This window comes from Saccostrea cucullata, unplaced genomic scaffold (genome assembly GCF_032062105.1).
Source record: "Saccostrea cucullata isolate Sc308-1 unplaced genomic scaffold, CSIRO_AGI_Scuc_v1 ctg1175, whole genome shotgun sequence".
In the NCBI taxonomy this organism is placed as follows: Eukaryota; Metazoa; Mollusca; class Bivalvia; order Ostreida; family Ostreidae; genus Saccostrea; species Saccostrea cuccullata.
In genome coordinates, this window is record NW_026920785.1 from 131,237 (window position 1) to 154,035 (window position 22,799).

Genomic DNA, 22,799 nt, shown 5'->3' on the forward strand with positions numbered 1-22,799 from the left:
TTACGAAAAAGGTATGATAAAAAATTTTGATTCTTGGAAATAAATTTGTATGTATTATGCTAAGAAAAATTAGAATGTAATTTTGTTACCTTGCCTTTATTGTAGTCAAATGGGGGCACTTTCAATATATGGACCATTTTTCGTGTTTTTATACACAATTATATACTAAAACTCCACACAAAAACAAAGTAATAGACAAATTAAAAGAAAAAATAAGTGGTGAAATGTTTTGATTTTCACATATATCATGCAATTTGCACCCGTCTATTTAAATATGAAAAGAAAAAAGGAGGTAGCCTTTATTGCAGTGAAAGGGGGTCATATCAAAACACAAAAATAGGACTTATTTTATCCAACTAGATATTTTTTTTTAAGTTACGATAGGCTTACATAATATCAACAAACGATTGTAGTACGTATTAGTTTCTAAAAATTAAATCATTTTTACATTATGACATAATTTGCTCTTTATGCTCAATAAAAAATGATGAGAATAGATACTTCAACATGTTCGAGTAGAAAGACTAAAATCGTTTATTTTTGGTCGCAGTGCTGGTTTTTTCTAACTCACAAACTGAAATAAAACAAAATAAAATTAATGAATATTTACCAAGAAATTGTTACTTCAAAATAAACAATGTTTCAAAAATATATATTTTCTTAAAACATGTAAGTAAAAAAATGCCAGAATGAGCCAGCTTTCAACAAACATAGTCTATTATAGAGAAAGATCAGCGAAACATTTTAGCGCAATTTGACGTCATTTTAATTGTGACGTTATTGTATTCCATTGTGACGACAGTTCAGGGTACTGTGACGTGCCTGAGTCGACGCTGCGTTAAAACGTATGCGCAGATCAAGTAGATCGGGCCTCGTTAATTATTTATTGTAGAGTGTTATGTATATGACTAAAAAAAATCTTTAGTCATTTTGCAGTTTTTGTTGTTCAAAATTATTTATCTAAAAACTGAATTATCTGAGGAAATCATGACAGCAAGCATTGGACGCTTGTGGTCAATGGACAGGGATTACTTACTTCTCTATTGCACTTGATTAAAAACCCTCGTGAATTTTGATGGCCCATGCTTGCTTTTCTCAAGATCTGTATTGTGTCAATGGACATTTGAGCATCATTGTTGTTGTTTTTCTTGATTTTTAATGCTTTTACATATCAAATTTTAACTCTATACGAGGTGATAAGGTATATTGCTTTTGTTACATAAATAACGGTAGTTAACAAAAGAAAAATGGAAGTCATATAGTATATAATATTTTGTTCATGAAGGATAATTCCTTATAAAATTTTTAATAGAAAATCAATGCGTCAAAATCTATGTACAAAGAGAGAGTCAAATAAAATAAAAGAATAGATAAGAAAATTCTGTAATTTCTCAACAGTTATTGGTAACAATTTCACATATACTTAATTATTCCATAAATGCACTGAAAATTGTTCTCTGAAATATAAATAAAATTATAGTATTGATGTACCGTCACAGTACCACTAATGATGAAACAAGCCCAAAGTTTAACATTTTTATTCAAATGTTAGACATACTGTACATTAATGATTAAAAAATATTGATAAAATTGGAAAAATTAAGGTTATTGATACAATTGCAAATTTACATAAAAATTCTGACAATGAAAACAAAATAAAACCAAATTTTTGGTGACTAAAATGTTATTTTTCAAGGATCAACTCAATAATTTTTAGAATTTATTTGATTTAATGTGGTTTACGATTGTTTTTGTAAAATAAATAATGTTTTTTAACTCCTTATTTACACGTATAACTATAAAATGATTACGTTTTTCAGTATAACAGGTCGAGGAAACTACCTTATATGGATATTGTTTCGATTGCGCACAGAGGTGCTCACAACAAACAATGGTTCAATCCAGTGAATGAGCCGAAAAGTATGATGGTCTACTACATGTTTATTTTTATTACAAACACGTGGGTCAGGAAAATAAATTAGGGACGCAATTTCAAATGACTGCAGGGAAGTCAGCTCACAATTTTTTGAAATGTATTTATGAAAAATACAAAGATGAGGTAATAATTCAGATTCGCAATGCTCACATTAACAAACAAAGTCAGTTTTCCTTGCTCAATAGAACTTAGAAATACCACTCACAAAGTCTTCAGAAGTAAATAAGACTCAAGTTTTTATCTCGATATTCGTTAATTTGCCATGTAAAAGGTTAAACTTATTCAATTGTTGCCCAGTCATCTGTTACTAGAAATCAAAATTGTATTTCATTAACAACAAAAAACAAAAACTTAATTTGCCTTTTATTTATTTTTTACCTGTTATATATAAATCCTTCATCACCTGCATACGGAGTATTTATATCTCAGTTGATTCGATACGCAAGAGCATGCTCTACGTATGAACAATTTCTTAAACGAGGTAAATTATTGACAAGCAAGTTGATGAAACAAGAATATCAACAGTCTCGTTTAAAGTCATCATTTCGTAAATTCTATGGTCGATACAATGACCTTGTCAGCAAATACAATTTATCATTGAATGAAATGCTGACTGACGTTTTTCATACCAATTGTTAGTCCATTATTTATACACTGAATTGACCACGGATTTTTTCCGTTTTTTCCTGATTATGACAACGAGCACACGGCGGGTGTGACCGGTCGGCAGGGGATGCTCACTCCTCCATGGCACCTGATCCCACCTCTGATGTTTCGGAGGTCCGTGTTTGCTCTGCTCTTATTTTGTATATTTGTTTAATGGACGTTGAGATTGAATACTGTTCGTTATTTCCATATCCTTCCTCATGCACATTGATCATAGAACGAGAGCAGCATATATTTCGAAATTTTTAACGTTGTAATCATTGACAGTACGTGAGTATACCCTAAAGTTGATTGTTTTTGGACTAAGGAATATGTACGTGATATTGACTTTTCACTGACAGTACAGCACAGAGAAAGCTGTCAACAAATGGACTTGTACAATGGAGTGAAGAAAACACTTATTTTTATCATTCTAAATCATTAGTATGTAAATGTGAGCATCGAATTAGTAGATAATGATGTTCATATTGTATTAAGTGTTTAAAATGCTTGGAAAAATGCATCACATTTCTCCGAGGGTGAGAGCAATTTAAAAAAATGGCCGTTAAGAAACACACGTGTAGTACCTTTGTTGTAAACAATAATGTAACCTATTGAGCTGATTGGTCGACTTGACAGTCACGTTGGTTCCCCACTTAACATGTAAATTTATTCCGACGTCATAGGAAATAGTTTTCTCGACCTGTTAGGAATATAGCATTTTTATGAAGTCATCTTTTAAGATTCTTGACAAAAGGAAAAAAAATTAAATATCAAGTACCCATCAGTATGATTATTCTAATTAGCAATGTGCTCACCGTGTCCATAAGTGGCGCTTCGGTGCAGGTAGAGTATATATAGCTAAATAACAGCATGGATTAATGAAAAAAGCACCCGCAATTTCCTGTCATATGGCCATAGAAAAATCTAGAATAATATTTTAAAAGGATTATTTTCTAATCAAAGGGATTTGTAGTCAAAAATAAATATGGGTTTGAGTATTATACTTTGTTAGTCCTCTAATGGTGAAGCCGGAGGGGACTACAGGTTTCCTCTAAATCTGTCCGTCCTTCCACGTCTGTCTGTCATTCTGTTCTATTTGGTTTTCCGCACATTTTTCTAAACACCTGCAGATATTGAACTGAACTTTGGTCTGTAAATGTATCTTGATGAGATCTAGTTTGAATGTAGTTCTGACTCATTTATTTTTGACAAAATTATGGCATTCTTAATTTTTCATAATCGTTTAAGATGGGGTTCGTGCTGTGCTACATTCCGATGTTCAACCAGGTAGGGGACATGTATTGCTTATGCAATACTATGGTTTTCCACAGGGGGTTTTACCATTGCGGCCTGCCATGATTAAATGTATGTGCGTCATGCTTAAACGAGCTGCGCCATAGTTAAAACCGGCAGCCGCCATGATTTTTATTGCATTTCAGTCCACATACATTTATTTTAATGACTTGAGTAGTTAATTGTGTCTACACTACGACTGCCATGCACCTCGCATGCCTCGATAAAAAGCCGGGTCGTGCTAAAACAAACACTGTCGTTAATCGGTGGCTATGTTGTGAAGCGTGACAATAGAGTCAATCAGCTGATGGTCAATAATTTGAGAGTTAATTATCCTGTACATAACATTATGTAAATAATTTAGAGGATTACGACATGTTCACTACAGGCAATTAGACACCGGGTTTATAAAAGATGACAATTACTTGTACGAACGTTAATCGTGACAAATTACGATTTGATCAAGAAGGATATGGGAGTAACGAACAGTATTCAATATCAAAGTCCACAAAGCAATACAAAATAGGATCAGAGCAAACACGGACCTCCGAAACATCAGAGTTGGGGTCAGGTGCCATGGAGGAGTGAGCATCCCCTGCTGACCGATCACACCCGCCGTGTGCTCCTTGTTATGATCAGGAAAAAAAAAATCTGTTGTCCATTCAGTGTATAAATAATGGACTGACAATTCTAATGAAAAATGTCAGTCAAGTTTTGACTCAATAAAGATTTATATTTGCTGACAAGGTCATTTTTGACCATGAACTAACAAAATGATGACTTTAAACGAGACTGTTGATATTCTTATTTCATCAACTTGCTTGTCAATAATTTACCTCATTTTAGATATTGTTCATTCATAGCGTGTCGAATCAACTAAGATATATATATCCGTATGCAAGTGATGAAGGAATATAGCTGCATAAGTAAAGGAAGTTGACGATAGAAAAGTTAAAGTTGTTTTTCATATAGCTTGGTTGTTAAGTTACCATTGACGTCTTTTTCAAGAACAATATCCAAATATGAAACAGATATGTCAGAATCTGTATTGTCTTTAATGTGAAGCTCTCCTTGATATATCGTTTCAACGTAGGAATGGAAATTACCATTGTTAATTGACATACGTCATTGATATATTTAATAGTCGAGTTGAAGGCCACAGCAAGTTTGTTCTCCTTTTCACGCATAAGATTTTGCATATTTTGAATATGAAATACATATGAATATTAAAATAGGTCTGCTAATATTGGAGCGCAATTGGTATATGGGAATTCCAATAGATTGTTGGAAGTTTCCATAAAACAAGAAGAAAAAAAAATGCAATATCTAGAAACATTGAATATATAGTAAAGGGGACTCTGGTTCAAATGTTTGTTTGCCATGGCTAATGTATATTTTTTTTCTTTAAATTATGATCAGAAAAAAAAAAGATAAATAATCATTTTTTTTTTCAATTTGATTGCATTATAATTTTCTTTTATCTTTTAAAAAATTGTTTTTTTTCAACGTTTTGCTGTTGCAGTGGTAAAGTTTAATTTGTAAAATCAATTTTTGATTATGAAGGTTAGAACTAACATGATGTGTTTTCCGTCACATGTCGCCTTCGCTTAGCATCCTTCATGGTTAAATTTTACCTCGTTTTAGAAATTCTCATGAATTCGTGTAATTATAAATATATAGCAGTGTTGTGACAACAATTTTTAATACTTCTGACAGAGTTGAAAATAAGTCGTCATGTGTGTTCATATAGCTCTTTTGCGTTACCCTTGAAGTCTTTTTCAAAAACAATATGTAAAGCGTTGTAGCTTTTGTGGTATTGTGAATTTTTTGATATAGTTACACAGTGTGAAATTACCATTGTTAATTGATGGATTCTTTATAGATAACCAAAATAAAAAAATATTTAAAAGACCTCCTGTGTACCAAGAAACAACAAGTTTTATAAAAATTTCAAAAAATTTTTGCATATTTTGACAATGAACAATACATATGAAACACATAGGTTGTAATCACACCACGTTCCAACGTCATCCACGGTCCACCATATTGAATTCCAATAGTGTCCCGTCCGGTCCACCATATTATTGGAAGCCTTTCCGGTTCAAGAAAAAAATATACAATTTCTGGTCACCTACAATTGAATATATAAAATGTTCAAAACACTTATCTATTCAAAATACTGATTTTACAAACAAATTACTGAAAACATTTTTTTCGTTTAACAATTAAATGAATTAAGCGACAAATTATATACACTCGCTATATTGATTGTTTTATAATTTTCTCTTTAGCTTTTAACAACAAAAATTTTAAATGTAAAATTTTGCTGTTGCTGTGGCATTTTACACATAAAAATCAATTTTTGTTTATGCTTTCAACGCCGCTACAAAACAATCCGTGTTTTCCCACATGGGGCCTTTGACACACTTCAAAGTTCACACAGCATGGGTTATATAAAAGGCACACCCAAGATTCTCAGCATTCTTGTAAATATAAATTTATAGCAGTGTTGTGACAACAATTTGTAACACTTCTGCACTCAGAGTTGAAATAAATCGACATGCGTGTTCATTTTTGCGCCCTATGAAGATACTTTTTCCAGTGTATAGCGATGTAACTATTGTGGTATTGTGACTTTTTTTCCAAATAGAGTTACACAGTGGTACACTTAGAGAGTTGCGCAGTGGCACACTTGCCCAATATTTAGGCCTTTGCTCTTTAGTTTCCGTTATTCACATACTAACTATTGCAGACATTATAATTACCTACTACCAGAAACAGTTATGACTTGCACACTACGGGTTTATCGCTGGAAATCAAAATTGGCGAGAAAAATTGCATGAAAATTTTCCGAGGGGTGAGTAGCAAAAACAATACCACGGAGCATACTTTCTATGCGTGGAAAATTTCGGACTATAAACAACAGTTATTTTACCTTCTTAGCTTGACAAAAGAAAAATAGGTAATTGACAATTTCACATTTTTTAGATCAATATTCTTAATTAAGTAACTATTTGATTTGATATTGCCCTCTTTTCCGAATCACTTATCCTATTTCATAAAATCTAAAAAAAAAAAAAACAATTCTTAGAAAAGCATAAATTATTTATTATGCATACATTGCCTGGTTAAAGGGTAGGGTTATTTTCATCCCAACAAAGAAAAATATTTTATTTCATTGTTCGTTGAATCCAAACAGTTATTAAATATTTGGTTTATAACGCTAAGAATTAATAAATTATTTAATAAATCACTAAAAGGTAATAATGGACAAAATGAAGAAGGTCAAATAGAGTGTTTTTCTATCTTTCTCGACTTTCCCAGACTATTGTTACTAGTTATGTATGATATGAGAAAATTGGGTAATCCAGACGGTCATGTGACACGATCTGTAGCTTTCTGTTCATAGAAGCACAGCTCTTTCCCATTTTTATGTTTCCAACCACGCACTTTTAACTTTTATATGTTTTTTTTTTATCAGAATAGCCAAATGTCGAGAACATGACAAACTGATAAGGATTTTCGTACCAAATGAAAATAAGCATAGTGATCATCATAACCTTAATCGACCTTAGATCCTTGTTAATGAAATTGGAATAAAGTATGGGTGCTTTCGTAAGAACGATCATCCCCATAGGATTAAAGTCTTATAAAATATTTTACGAATCTAAATAATTTATATATAAATATATATTTTTTTGTCAACTTTTTCCTATTTGTGACTTTGCAACCTTCGATAACAAATTGCTCATGATCAACTTGTGGCGCATCTTTTCCTCAGCTAACTCTCAAAATAAGAACATCATTTATATCCATCTTGCCTTAAGAATTCAAATAAATGAATGAATTTGCCTTAAAAATCCCTCAAATAAATGAATGAATTCTGGCAAGTCTCTAGTTTTCAGAAACGAATTATTTTATGCTACTGCAAAGAAAAACTCTGGCATATACTTGAGCCCCAGTTGCCAAAGTATGACTGGGTCAACCATTTCTGTCCCATGTCATTTACATATTTACGTTATTTTCATATTATGACGGCAAAAAACGGAGCAATACATTACATATCGTCTGTTTATAGAACATGTTTATCGCTAAACATGTGCCAAATTTAATTCTATTTTGTTATTTCACAGCTAGGTTATTGATTTAGGTCGAGGTCTGATACAGGATGTGATGTGGAAAAAGGTATGTTGTATTATATCTATTAAATACTTAGTAATAAAATAAAGGACATATTAAGTTGAGATGAAAATAACTAAATAATCATGCACAGACTTCTCACATACATTTACATGGTTTATTGTCTCATACGATTTGGGTTTGTGTCTATTTCTATTTCAATGCACTCGATCCTAATTTGAAAATAATCTATTACATGTATTTGTAAATTAAGATTAACCTTATTTTCAAAAGGTTAAGATTAAAAGAATATGAACACACCAAAAACTGTGTATGATCACAAGTACTGTTTTTGTGGTTAATTTACTAAGGGTGTGATATTGACGTCTCAAAAGCCGTATCAGCCCTTCAGGGCTGATATGAATTTGCGGGGCTGATATAGGTTATCAGCCCTGCAAATCCATATCAGGCCTACAGGGCTGATACGGCTATTGAGACGGCAGCCATATCACATATGCAAAAATTCTGTATTTATTACTAAGTGTGTAATAAAAATTCTTATATTACCGTTGGACAAGAGTTGAAATTCTTATGCAATACCTCTAATGGAATTATGCACAGCAGCACTAAAGGACCAAATAATTCGGTCAGTGAAGTTCATTTAATGAAGATTAAACACATCACATGGTATTTTTTTAAACTTTTTATTTAATAAATAAATTTGAGGTATTATTAAAATATTATGACAAAAATTTTCGAATTCAGACCTGTTTTTTATTACGGAAAAGAGGAATAATATTGTTTCATAGTAATACTCTCCCGAAAAAGGAATTGGGCCAAACCTGTTGTATACTTCGGAACTTATGTAGAAATGAAGTAAACTAAATTCAACTGACTATGGAATTCACACTTTTCTATCAACCTTCAAAGTAATGGCAGAAAACTCGCACGAATACAGGTCGCTATTCCATGCCGATACCCGTGACAATAAAGCAGTCGGGTGTGCCGAAGACTATACCCTGGTGTTGGTGTATCATTGTGTTTTGGGCATGTTTTAAAACTAATTTGCACATATTATTTTGCAATAAAAGGAAATGAGAGAAACTTAATAAAATTCAAAGAAACATATGATTATAAAAAGTGAAGAATGAAATTTTCATATTTTGTTGAAGCTTCTTGTTGACTATTTGTTTGACATCTTGGTCCGAAAGAGTTATATATATTTACTCAGGGCTTCTTGGACAAATCATTCAGAGTCACTTTTGTGATACACATGTAGCTATTGATCGAGGATTCTTCATACTATCTAAATATCAATTATTTCATAATGTACATACTTGTGTGAAAATGTATGATTCAATAACAAGAAGAATTTTTTTTAATTACAGAGTTTTCTCACATATGAAATAAAACTCATAAGAGCAGCTGTTATCATTCCACATTCCTAATCTGGCTGGATGTCTGGAGATTTCAATACAGTCTTCCCGGCTTTTGTCGTTATTGGGCTCTCCTTTGTTCCAGTCCGTGAATGTCAGGGAACTTCCTGTAGACGCCCAAACAAACCTCCCCTCTAAGAATTCATCTATTCCACCTATCCAAAATTCCTCTTTCAGGTAGGATAGAAAGAATTTTACAGTGAATTAAAATATGACAAATACAAAAAATATTGTTAATTCTACATGAGATCTTACAATGAAATACATACTTCTATTATATATGCTGGTGCGCTGTTTTAGAAAATTGTTTTCTTCCTTTGTCTCTATCTCGACTAATTTTGCACCATACTGTAGACATTTTATCTGCAAAATATTTATATAAAAATGATACAAAGAAAATTGAAGACTCTGAAGTGACATTTGTAAAGAATATACAAATCTGAAACAATATGTAACCCCCCCCCCACCTTGAAAACTCTATAGGCTGTATCGGGTACATATAGAGAAATAACGAAATCTTATTGACCGATCATACCCGCTTGTTAATTTACTGAACAAATAGGCGGGGCATTTCTCAGTAAGATTAATTAAAACAAAACATATTTTGCCATTGACATGAGTTATGTCAGCCCAAGATACGAACGAACGATAGATTATATTTGCAAAGAAGGTTATTGTAGTGACCATAACATTTATAAAATGCTGATTTTACAACAATCCGTGTTGTCTTCTCTGTAACTTCAAATGGAAAACTGAAAATCTTTTCATTTACACATATAATTAGGACATTTAGTAAACGGTTATTTATTTTGTAAGTTATGAGATAAAACAAATGCTCACAGCTGCGTTGTCCCATGACTTTTTCTGTGCTATTATCATGTAACAAGAAGATCCAAATGATATCCAATTTGATGGACAGGACTTTGAGGGCATATCTAAATGTAAATACAAAGGAAATTAAGATACATCATAATGATAAACCCTAAGCATTCTTATTGACCACTACTGGCCTCGTTGCTGGTACATTATTTTAAAAAAAAATCTTTAGTTTTTGTTCATAATTGACGAAATTTGATGTTTTACCTTTTGTTGTATTAGTTACTTTATTTTCCAGTTCTGTGAGTTCAGTTTGCATCCTTTCTATTATTTGGAGAAGTCTTATGTCTGGTTCTAAAAATAGCATAAATATGGTTTTTTAATTGTTTGTTTTCTGAATGATGAAGAAAAGTTATGCTATACATAATGAATTTAAAAAAATAAAATAATATATATTAATGTATTTTTATGTTTAAAGTATATAGAAATTTCATATGTACAATAACATGTCAAATGCCCTAGGTCACATGACAAATATGATAAGTCACATTTCAAATGCTGTAAGTCACGTGTCAAATGATATAAGTCACATGTCAAATGTCACATGACACGATAACAGTTGCCTGTTGTTAAATCACTATTGTTGTTTAATAATCACTTATACTCAGTTTTGCTCAGTTTTATTTTACATACGCTCAGTTTCTTGTGATACAACATTTTATCATCACTACGCTGTTATTAAAATAGTTCAAGACGCAATCATAACAAAAAGTTGTTACATTTACAGAAAAAAAATGTAAATTCGTCGCTCTTACTATATGTAGTTTCACATTTCTTAAAATTTCTTATTTACAAAATAAGCATTCCACTCATCTCAAATGTATGTATGCTGTAAGATACCGAAAAATAGTTGTAGAAGGCTGCAATTGCTGCAGATGCTTACTTATATGCATCTAGTATGCTGAAACAGGAAAGTGAATATTCAATCATTTAGAAAATAAATCATTTCTAGTTGAATATGTTACTTTTGTAACGTGCATACCTCCATTTTTTTTTTTATTGATAAAGCATATAACCCGCTTATGTCAAAGGTGCATATTAACACAATGACATTTATTGAAAACTTTTGTAAAAATTAAAATAATGTTATCAATTGGAAGAAAATACCTCAATTGTTAAAAAGAATCATGTTTCTTTTTCATTTACCTATATGTGGGTAGTTCTTTTAATGAATTTCATTGTGTTTTGTATTTAAGGATTGTTTTCTAGTTTTGTGTAAGTTATTGGTGTGTGAATATGATGAGTAGGCATCTTTCATGAAAAATATGCCTATGTGCAAGTCTGTGTTTTGAAAAATAATTCAACTTAACTGAAAAATTAATTATATTTACATTTTAACTATTTGGAGGCAACTAAAAAAATATTTGAATTTTTCGCTGTCCTATATAATTGCATTTTAAAATATGCACTCTCATTGTGACGTCACGTTAACTCACGTGTCTCCGTGTAAATTTCGACGCGTGAGTATACATGAAAATGCTTTCAAATTGATTTCACAGTAAGCTTACTTGAAAAACACAGCGAATGTAAATATTGTCCCAAGCAATTAACGAGTGATAAAGAAACGCAACTACTTATTTTGAAAAGTTTAAAACTAATAATTAATTAATGTATGCTGCTGTAAAATAAATCATTGTTTTTGTTAAATAATCCCATTAAGATATGACTAGGAAACATCTTGAAGATTAACAAACATTAATTTTTTATCATCTAATACTATTTTTATAGTCATATTTAACAATCTGTTCTGATAACAGATAAAGTTAAATGTACGATCCAGTTACTTGTTATCATGTTCATTCTTGGAATGATTCTTTTATTCAGTTATGCTTACTAAATTTACCTTTATTGTCAGATATTTCCTTTTTCACTGCCTTTGTGATCCGAGCTTCCATATTTGTTTGAAAGATGCGCCAGTCTCTCATATTCACCTCGGTGGATACTCCAATATTATCGTTATCAATTGAACTTTTATATAAAGGTTGTCCCTTTGTCATACTAAGAATAACAAGGAAACCGATAACTGTAAAGATCATTTTGACAGACATGAGAATACATGTATGACCAGTTGAAAAGTCGATCGCAATTTTTTTCAGATTTTTCCTATTCTCAATTTAGTTTAGCTTTCAAATGTATTTCTAACAAAAAGTACTTACATATACAAGTACCACGGGAACTATGATATAGCCCATGTGACGTATTACTCACAACAAGTAGAAAACGTTTGACATAGACTTCCTTCATTTAATCGCTGTTATTCAAGAGTCCTTTCAGAATTTAAAATCATTATGTAAAATGAAGATATTGCATTTATCTTTTTCCTGTTTTTATTGTGTACTGTTTCTTTTGTACGGCTAAATATATTTTTTTTCTAATTTATCTGCCATCTGAGTGTTTATTATATTTTTTACATTACTTTTTAAGAATTAAAATCCTGTGTAAGTAGCTGATTTCAGTTTGTAAAACCTGGTTAGTTAATACATTGCCCAATTGTCAAATCGTAAAAAAGTTTAACCAAAAACGTGTTTGCATGATAATTATTACTGTAAAACGGTGCGTCAAAATCCCGCACAAACATTGTACTTTACACATAATAAAAGTACTCTGATATGCTACGTGATCATATATGTTCATTGTTAAGCTAGACTCTTAAAATGACTCTTTTTAAGAGTGTTCGTGAGATGACACATCTTTGTAAATCGAGAAAAAGACACAATATACTTATATGTAATGGTTATATCTGCCATACTGATTGGGCACTATATTGTTCTATAACTTGTAGAAACGTTTCAATATGTAGGGAGAATACTGAAGAATTGCAACAGTTCTTAAAAAAACCAACTGAAATTACATTTCAATGTGTTTGCGAAGTATATATTTTAATAATGCTGTAATAACTTTTGAAATTCTCCTAAAATTGCATTATTATATTCTATTATATCACTACCATAATATCCCATTAGAGCGAAGTTCTGGGGATTTTATGAAATATATGGAGAAAACAAACAGTATTCAAAGTCTATAAAACATTACAAATTAGGAGAAGAGCAAACACAGACCTCCAAAACATCAGAAGTGGGATTAGGCACCGTGGAAAAGAGAGCATCCCTGCCAACTGGTCACACCAACTGTGAGCTCCCTGTAATGATCGGGAAATAACGAAAAAAATCCGTTGTCAATTCAGTGTATGAAATATAGACTAAAATAAGTATGAAAAATGTAAGTCAGCATTTAACTCAATGATCAATTTTATTGGCCGACAAGTTTATTGCATCAACCATAGAACTTTACAAGATAATGAATTGACATTGCTATATCCGTACACATGTAATGAATTCATTGAATTTTACAAAACAATCTTGCAAAATACATATTTCCTTCGAGCATGATTACCAAATGCATAGATGTTCAAAGAGGTATTATATACAAACTTCAGTACAATATCTTGAATTCAGAGTTTTAACAAAATCGTGATGAAAAATATAAATTTTCGTATTTTAAATAAATTTTAAATGAATGTTCTCAATTTCAGATCAAGTAGGGCTATGCAATAAATTGTAAAATATGGTTAATGTAGAAGTAGTAACACACACACTCACACACCATCACACACACAGCACTTACTTCTGAAGGGTGTCCAACGGGCACAGGGGTTAAAGACTTTCAAAGTGTAGACTTCTTTATTTTCAATCTTTCATCGTCTTTTGACTTAAATTATTTATCACCCTATAACCCTGATGAAAAAAATATAATGAGAATATATCAATATCTTTAATTTTAAGCTTAGCACATTTCACAGCTCAAACACACACCCTCAGACACACGCACAGAGAGAGAGAGAGAGAGAGAGAGAGAGAGAGAGAGAGAGAGAGAGAGAGAGATCTTGTTCAATTCACAATGATATTTAAGTGTTTCTAAGAAGTGATCATGAGCCCTCTAGAGAAGGCTATGCGATAATTATTGATGCTAGGAAATGGGCTTGTTTGTTTACGTATGCATATGGCATTTCGTAAATCAAAAAATATACGGCTGTAAGAAAAAAAATTATCGAAGAGTCTACGACTTTTTTATGTCAAAGTCACGTTTTTTCGGGTTTTTTTTTTGGCCATGTCTGAAGAAACCCACTACATTTTTTCTGATACTGGAAAACATAAACCAGGCGCAACTATTGAGAAAAAATGCAAATTTGCTGCAAAATCGTCAGTTACCCCCCCCCCCCCCAAAAAAAAAAAATCATGATACTGTGTGGAATGGGTTTTAGGTCGGTATAAAACAAGGCATTTGTGAACGAATGTTCTTCGTACCGTATAATCCCTATTTATAACCCCTGTCCCTATAAGAGCCCCTCTTATTCCTTTTTCATTTGTCAGGATATAAAGACCCCCGTACCGTGAGTAAAATCATAAGGAATCCTATCTAATGCCCGCTATAGTTTGAGGAAAATGAAAATTAAACGTTTTATTGGGTATTTCATATATAAAATACCTGTGTATTCCTGAAAGTGAAAGATTTTAAGAAAGATCAATCATTATGTGTTTCTGAAGGTAACAGTTACAAAGTTTGTAAAATGAAAAAAAATTACAACAATAAATCATATTACTTTTATTACTAAATCGAAGACAAGGGAAAGGAAATCAAATTGAACAAGATTTGTTATGAATTATAGTCATATTACATGTAATATTTACATTTTTTTTAATATAACCAAGCAGTTAATGGAAAATGATGAATAAGATGGTGGTATCCAATTTATTTATTGCGTCTATGGACAAACTGCATTGACCTATGACAAATACAAAGAACACATTAGAAAAAATTCAATTTACATATAGTTTCCTAAACATTGACAATAAGTTACCGTTTATTCAGCCTACATATTTAAGAAAGAAAAATGTTCTTTAGCAAATGAGCTTTGAACTTACAGACAAAATATAAGAATTTACTTAGACAACTTCGATTTCAAAAATACGATAAAGTATCAACTTTGCAATTTGTCAAACCCAAATCTTAAATAGTGAAGTAAAAAATTATTAGATATGAAAGTTACATTCCACAAGATTCATCGGATATCAGCTGAACATAATTTCTTCCTTAAAATTTGATACTACCGATTTTGCTTAGTTTGAACGGTTACTTAATTAAATTAAAACTATTGGATAATATCTTATGAACGAATGAAATTTAGGATAAAAATATTTAGATGAAACGAAAAAAAGGTTCCAAAATGAATAAATTCATAAAAGAATTATTATTATTATTATAGATTTAAACTACCACATTGAACGTGCGAGTACCCATTATTGCCGTTTTCAATAAAAACAATAAAAACTCAATCAATCTTTGTTATTTATTGATTATGACGTAAAAAATATAAATAACGTCATTTATGCAAACATTATAAACTGCCTGAGAAATTTCCTCATCAAAGTGAAAGATTTTAGCATTATAAAAGGTAAGTGTTACAATACACAGCCATTACGACACATGCGACAGCACATGCTTTCCTGCAAATTCTTTTAAAACATAATTTTTTAGTAAAACCATCAGCTTTTAAAGGTGAAATGCAAGAAAACTACCAACTTAGTGAAAATCCATTATAAAAACATTTCTTTAAATGTCTCAATACCTCCATATAATGTTTAAACTTCACTTAGTCTCAATGTCAACGTCTCGCCATTTTTTCTCTCCAACCGGAAGTGAATCAAATAATCTGCCTTTATCAAAAGTAGCGTTACTCCTATAAAATGAACTGCTCCACTTTTTTTTTAACTGAAAGAATTATCTATCTTTTATTACAAAGAAATACACAAATACAAAAGCTTTAAATTTAATTTATTTTATATCAAGATGCGGAAAAGAAAAAAAAATTACTCAAATACAGATTTATTAAAGCCATAGATGCAAAATATTATAAATCAGTAATACAAGCAGCCAACAAATACAACATCCCAGTGCGGACAATGTGGTACAGACTTGCCAATCAGCTCAAAGGATATCCCATGAGATGCCTCAGTCGAGTACAAAAGGACAACCTTGTTGCATACATTAAATATTGTGCAGAGAGGGCATTTCCTCTTGCAAGAAAAATGATAAAGGTGAAAATCTAAAACGAAATTCCTTTCCTTAAAGTTATTATGAACCAAGGGCAAACATGCGAAAAACGAGCATTCAAATTTACACAAAAGCAATGAAAATGATGAATATACATGTAACACATGTTCAAAGTTAAAAAGGAAAACAATCATAATTTAAAAAAACAAAACAAAAAACAACAACAGAATTGAGAAAAATAATATTAATCAACAGGCTTTTGCAAGAGAAATTATTAGAATGAACCAAAATGCAAACACAACAGTGAACACTTGCAAAGGACCATCAAACAAGTGGTTCAGGAGTTTCTTGAAGAGAAATTCAGACATTGGCACATATGGTATGGCCAATGAAACAGTCATGACCGAACACTTCAAATTGCTTGAGAAATGCCTAAAAAATTTGGGTAAGGACCTTTTTTTTTAATTAACCTGAATTTTTTTTTTGAAAGAATGCAAAACAACTTTATATATCAATGAATAATCTGGTACAGGATGCTAGATCAGTTGTAAAATAAAAAAAATGAATTAAAGAAAAGAGAATAACTAAATTTCAGCAACCAGCTTACATAAACTGAAAAGTTTATCTGTTGAAAATAAGATGCACAAAATATGGTAGAAAATGCAAGTTTCATGACTTCTTTTTTCCCCTAAAATTTACAAATTCCAAAATAAGAAGCTTCATTGAATTAATTTCTAAACCTATTGCATTCAAAACTGTACCTAAATAAACAAAATATAGAAAATGCTTTGAAATATACTTCCAAAATTAATAAACTGATGACTCTAAACAATTCCACAAAATAATTTTTCTTTGGCTTCATGCATACAGGAAAACCTGGAAACATTTTCAATGTTGATGAGACAGGTTTTGGTAAAACGGAAAGCAGAGAAAAGGTTTTGAAAAACAAGACCAGGAAACACAACTACACTCGTAATATTTATACCACTAGCATATCACTGCAAACATATGCAATTCAGCAAGTGAAACGGTACTTCCTACATTTGTCATTTATGAAAGCAGTTTTCCAAGTGGAACATATAGCGAAGGTGAACAGATATAAAGTTAATGTTCAAATTAAAACAAAATAAAAAGAAAAACTAGGATTCTTGTGGTTTCAAAGCTCACCTGAGTGAAAAGAACATCAAGAGCTAAGGAATTTTGTTTAAAATACAGATCTCTACACTAGCACAGAGACTGTGCTTTGTGCTAATGTGGAGATCTGTATTTCAGTATCTTTGAGAGATGAATCTACAACAATGTCATTTGGTCATAATGCTTACCAATTATTTTAACGTGATCATTTTTTTGTTATTCCCAATATTGAAGTACCAACCTTATTCTTGATATCAAACCAACTTTTAGCCCCCTCTTTCATTCTGAAGTTTTGGCATATGTTTGATTAATTGTGGTTTCGTTAAAATTAATCAAGTGACTTTATAGGTAAGTGTTAAAATATACAGATAGACAAACAAAATTCGATCAAAAAAGCTCAGGCCAACAATAAAAAAAATATTTGTTTGGTGTACTCCAACCGACCTGTCAAAATCAGCCATACCCAAAATTTTTATTCAGCATTTTAAATTTCTTATTTATATTTTCCATTCCATAATATAATTTCCCTCGTAGGATGCTTTTGATTGAAATTCTCATAGCAATAAATATCAAATTAATCTGCATATTGTTATTATTCTGTATAGTAATCCCATGAGGAATGAAAACATCAATAAATTCCTGAGTCTTTGATTTTTATAACAATTACAGTTATGTCCAATACTGCAAAACAGTATTAAAAAACGTACCTACCTACCCACCTTGAAAATTGTGAGTCAGAGTACATCAAACAAAAATATTTTAATGTTGGCCTTATTTGACAACTCAGGTGAACTTAAAAACTAAACATATACTGTATACTACTGTAATATTAAAAAAATGAATTCCTTTCATAATTGAAAAAAATTAAAAAATACATATTATTTTCATAAAGAAAAATCAACTATCAATATTGAATATTTAGGTTCACCCAAGGACTGTTTGGAACTTTGACAAATGGTTATATGGATAAAGACCTTTTCTACAAGTGGTTTGAGTTCATATTTCTTCCGAACTGTCACGTGAGACAAGCAGTATTAATTCTGGATAATCAAGAGAGTCACTTGTCTTTAAAATTAATTAGGAAGGCTAGAGAGGAAGATGTAGAACTGCACGGGCTTCCTCCACACACGACCCAAATCACCCAACCTCTTAACGTCTGTCTCTTCCGTCCCCTGAAGGCCAAGTTTTCTGAGCTTGCGATGAATCTTGGATATGCAAGAAAAGACTTGATTATTGGAAAGGCTAAGTAAGTTCTGCTTATAAATTGCTTCATTATTTAATTATTGTTTATATCTGCTTGCATTTTTGAGAATACAGAAATGTTATATTTGTTCAATCATTTATGTTTTTATTAGATTTGCACCTGTTCTCTCAACTGCGATTGACAAGATTTTTTTCTCCTCACGCAATCAAGGAAGCTTTCCGGAAAACTGGGATTTTCCCGTTGAATTCAGATGCCATTGATCACAAGCAGCTTGCTCCAAAGTGTTCATCTGAATTAATAGAAAAGCAAGGTGACCAAGTTATTTACAAGAAAGTCTTCCGTGTTATAAATGAATAAAAAGAAATTAATATAACGGCAAATAAATTATCCAGAAGAATTTTAATGATAACTGTTTATACAATGTGTTTGATGAACACAAAAGGCCTGAGCAAAATCGTTTCTATTAAATAATGATGCAATTTACCTCTTTAAATAAAACTTCCTCTTTTTGGCAATATACAATTTACTCACTTCACTTTTCATTTCATAAATATGATTTCAGCAGTTCCAGCAGTTGTGCAACATCTGTACTGTGTCATGCATTTGACCACTTTATCAAAGAAAACCCATTAGTTCAACAAGGCCTCATACAATCCAACTTATCCGATGTGTTTTTGCCCATATTCAACAAGCCATCTGAAAAGAAATGGAGGATTGTCACAAAATCTAGAGGTATTCTTTTTTAAATATCTTTTTTAATATAAACATTGAAAAAGTGTTTCATAAAACAAATTACCACAAGAGTAGGTGGCATTTTCTAATGAAATAAAAAAAAACCAATGCTTTTAAAGACGGGGGAACATTTTCCTAATCTTCTATCTTTGGAGCACACAAAGTCATTTACAGATATTGATATAATCATATATACATCTGTTGATTTGTCGTTCTCTATCTGCTCTGTGAGTTTATCAGTACAAATTTCATAAAATTAAACTATACGACAACAAGAAATGAAATATTACAACAGTTGGAAGAGAAAGAGGAGGAGGAGTGAGAAAACAAAAATTGCAAAAGGAGATGAAAGAGAAAGCAGCAGCAGAGAAAGCAGCAGCAAAGAAAGCAGAGAAAACAAAGTCGACAGCAAAAAAAAAGCCACGAAGAGAAAGCAAAAAGTTTGTTTCATAATATTTCCTTTTCAAGCTAAAAATTACATTAGGTTCCATAGAATTAAGGTATTTTCCCCTAATTTTACGCGAATACGATATGATTAAAACAATGTAAAACTTCGTTAATGAAGCTAAAAAGGTATATTAAAAGAATTTACCATGATTTGTTGTTGGATATAATTTACATTAAACTTGCATGTTTTTATTCCCTCGCCAAGGTTTGGAGATAAGGAAACACACCATGATTGATTAAACCATGTCCAACTACAAATCTAAGCTGATTATACTTAAGTATTGAATTCATATTTTTGGCTGTCTTTGGTCCTATAACTCACCTGGCCGTGCCGACAAATTGAATACCGCGCGTAATTAAATTTGTCGGCACGGCCAGGTGTGTTATAGAACCGAAGACAGCCAAAAATATGAATTCAATGCTTATATTTACATTCTCCAATTTTCCTGCTTCATAATTACTGATTTCGTTAATCTTTTATGTGAATTTAGCGCCCTTCAAAAACTGACGGGGTTGATAGATGTAAGAGCCGTTTGTGGCGTCAGATGACGTTGCAAAGTAAAATAACGCAAACAAACATTGCGAGGGAAAAAGTGTCAAATTAATTTTAAACTCACATTTGTAGTAATTTTACGTTAATTTAACAGGATGATAGGTTTTGATTAAATTGAGTCAACACATTATACATTTTGGTGTTCCTAGATTATAGAAACTGCAAATAGTTCCTACTGTGCATTCGAACACGCGGTGACAAGGTTTTGCATGTGTTATAGAAATTGAATGCCGTGGACTTCTCATGAATTGTATAAGGAAAAACAGACGGGATGTGAATACAAAAACATAAAACTCATCCGAATGATCACACCTTCAACATCTGATATCATGTAGTTGACTCTTAACACCACATACCTAGGGATTGGTGTGTGCCAATAATGGACAGATTGCTTTATTTTGAACACAAGATAGAAAAATATGCATTTATTATAGTTATTTATTACCTGTTTCAGATCACCAACTCTAACGAATCATTCCCCATTCCAACTCAAATTGAGAGTGAGCATGATGATCTGCATGATGATCTGCCAGTTTTATCCAGGCCTAAGAGACAACCTAAAAAACCAAAGGTCTTAAATAAATATTACAGTACTCTTTTGTTAATGATAAATTATTTGTTAGTACCGATCAATACTGTATATCACATATTCCTATTTTTTTTCCAGCCTCATAAAAACTAAAATCAAAACAGAGATACCTTCATGTCGCAGAAGAAACAACCGCCATTGTTGACATCGATGACGAATCGATTATTTGTTCGTTTTGTACAAGCAGAGAGGCCCCGTGTACAGTACGAGTACCAGTGTTAGAGTCAACGAGGGTTGGTGCTCGTGTGAACTTTGTGGTAAACGGTACCACAACGTCTTCCAGGGCATTGAGAATTATCAGGCATTTTGAGCAACAGATGCCTTCTGCCAGGAGTGCCGCTGCTTTCTTGAAGATTAACATGTGCTTTCTTTCACAGACAGGAAATACGTTCTGCGCATGATTCGTGGACAATGACATTGAGAAAAATAAATATTTAAGCATGTCGCATCGATTAAATGGTTTATCATTGATGTAATAAGATTTTTTGTCTTTTTTTCTTTTTTACTCGTTTTCTTCTTTGAATTATAGCAAATTATTACCAAATAATTCAGAACAGATCTAAGTGGCAATAATGGGTACTCGACTTCCTGTTACCAAGAGCCATGACCTTAGGTATATTTTTAGACGATTATTTTAAGTTGAAAGGGTTTATTTCAAATCAAATCATTGTATCATCAAAGTAAATCAGTATTGCAGAAATAAGTATAGATATATTAACCACGGTATATCTCGTTTAAAAAAAATTGGGAAAAAGTGTTGAATTTCGGCAATAACGGGTACTCACACGTTATATATATGTCAGAACTATTTACATCATTTAACAAGCTTTTTTTCAGACTAAGGTGTATTCGGGTGTGTCAGCCTTTTCTTTTACATAATATTTTACTCAACATTTAACGCCTGAATTATCTTTGAAGTAGAGCGTCATAATCAATCTCTTATGAATTATAAAATTCCTACATGTAGTATATACATTCTATAATTATGCAAGAACTATACATACATGCATCAACAACTTCTATTTGAAGATTTAGGTGCATCTGGGAGTGTCAGCCTTTTCTTTGACTGAACATTTAACCCGTCAATAGTTTTTGAAGTAGTTCTGCTCAAACAATCTGCATTACTATCAGCTTACAGGCCAATAAATTTTACTATTTCTTCAACATCATCTCTGTCACTATTTGTGGGCGATCCTTCAGTCAGTCCGTCTGTTATATTCCTTGCTTTTGACTTTTTAGATCCCTCTCTGTAATTTTCATTATTCTTCCATACATTAAATAGAGCGTTTACATAAAATTTAAAAGTCTGATCTAGTGGAGAGTTTTGCTGTAGTAATACCCATCGAGTTGATCCCTACATTCCGGGTTTGAACCCCACTGCAGGAGTTCTGAGTGTGGATCTAATTTTGCAGTCCAGAAACGAAAACTTTGACGTCTCAATATGAGTGAAAGCTTCTTGAAATGGACGTTAAACAACCTCAAAGGCTTAAAAAGTCTTACAACTTTCAACTTACAACTACATTACATTTATAACCATAAATTTAATTTTTTAAAAAATCATGCAACATGAAAATGAAAATGAATAGATAAACAGGCATTAATGTTTGAATGTAATCAATGTAAAACGTCCTTTTTGATGTACACAAAAAAGTTAGATAAAAGCTTAATGTTGCATTTTTTCCTTGAAAAAAACCATCTTCCGAGGTTCGATACATTATGATGAATTGTTCAAGTTTTATGTTATTTTTGACGACATAGAATGCATTGATTTTTTTTTCAGA

At 31.6% G+C, this 22,799-nt stretch overlaps 2 protein-coding genes and 1 long non-coding RNA gene across 3 annotated transcripts; 1 reads left to right on the plus strand and 2 right to left on the minus strand.

Annotated features, from left to right (window-relative positions):
* Nucleotides 1–9,146: 9,146 nt before the first annotated feature.
* On the minus strand, nucleotides 9,147–12,456 carry LOC134257857 (ladderlectin-like). Its single transcript, XM_062740442.1, has 5 exons — nucleotides 12,152–12,456; nucleotides 10,516–10,602; nucleotides 10,273–10,367; nucleotides 9,702–9,795; nucleotides 9,147–9,602 (listed from the first exon to the last, which is right to left on the minus strand). The coding sequence occupies exons 1-5, from the start codon at nucleotides 12,354–12,356 to the stop codon at nucleotides 9,379–9,381; spliced, it is 705 nt and encodes a 234-aa protein (XP_062596426.1). The 5' UTR covers nucleotides 12,357–12,456; the 3' UTR covers nucleotides 9,147–9,378.
* Nucleotides 12,457–19,196: 6,740 nt separating this feature from the next.
* Nucleotides 19,197–21,220, minus strand: LOC134257826 (uncharacterized). The gene is made up of 3 exons (XR_009990010.1): nucleotides 21,129–21,220; nucleotides 20,875–20,986; nucleotides 19,197–19,393 (listed from the first exon to the last, which is right to left on the minus strand). It is a non-coding gene; the product is annotated as an uncharacterized LOC134257826 (long non-coding RNA).
* On the plus strand, nucleotides 19,732–21,240 carry LOC134257815 (uncharacterized). Its single transcript, XM_062740415.1, has 3 exons — nucleotides 19,732–19,869; nucleotides 20,884–21,000; nucleotides 21,123–21,240. Exons 1-3 carry the CDS (start codon nucleotides 19,775–19,777, stop codon nucleotides 21,238–21,240), a joined length of 330 nt encoding a protein of 109 aa, XP_062596399.1. The 5' UTR covers nucleotides 19,732–19,774.
* The last annotated feature ends 1,559 nt before the right edge of the window (nucleotides 21,241–22,799 follow it).

Bases quoted from the DNA above. Each gene is read 5' to 3' on its own strand.
- LOC134257857 (XM_062740442.1), bottom strand. From the start codon at position 12,356: ATGTCTGTCAAAATGATCTTTACAGTTATCGGTTTCCTTGTTATTCTT. The intron at 10,603-12,151 runs GTAAATTTAGTA...TGCTATTTTTAG, and splicing joins GGAAATATCTGACAATAAAG to AACCAGACATAAGACTTCTC. The intron at 10,368-10,515 runs GTAAAACATCAA...ATTTACATTTAG, and splicing joins AGTAACTAATACAACAAAAG to ATATGCCCTCAAAGTCCTGT.
- LOC134257815 (XM_062740415.1), top strand. From the start codon at position 19,775: ATGAAAGAGAAAGCAGCAGCAGAGAAAGCAGCAGCAAAGAAAGCAGAG. The intron at 19,870-20,883 runs GTTTGTTTCATA...TACCTGTTTCAG, and splicing joins CCACGAAGAGAAAGCAAAAA to ATCACCAACTCTAACGAATC. The intron at 21,001-21,122 runs GTCTTAAATAAA...AAATCAAAACAG, and splicing joins GACAACCTAAAAAACCAAAG to AGATACCTTCATGTCGCAGA.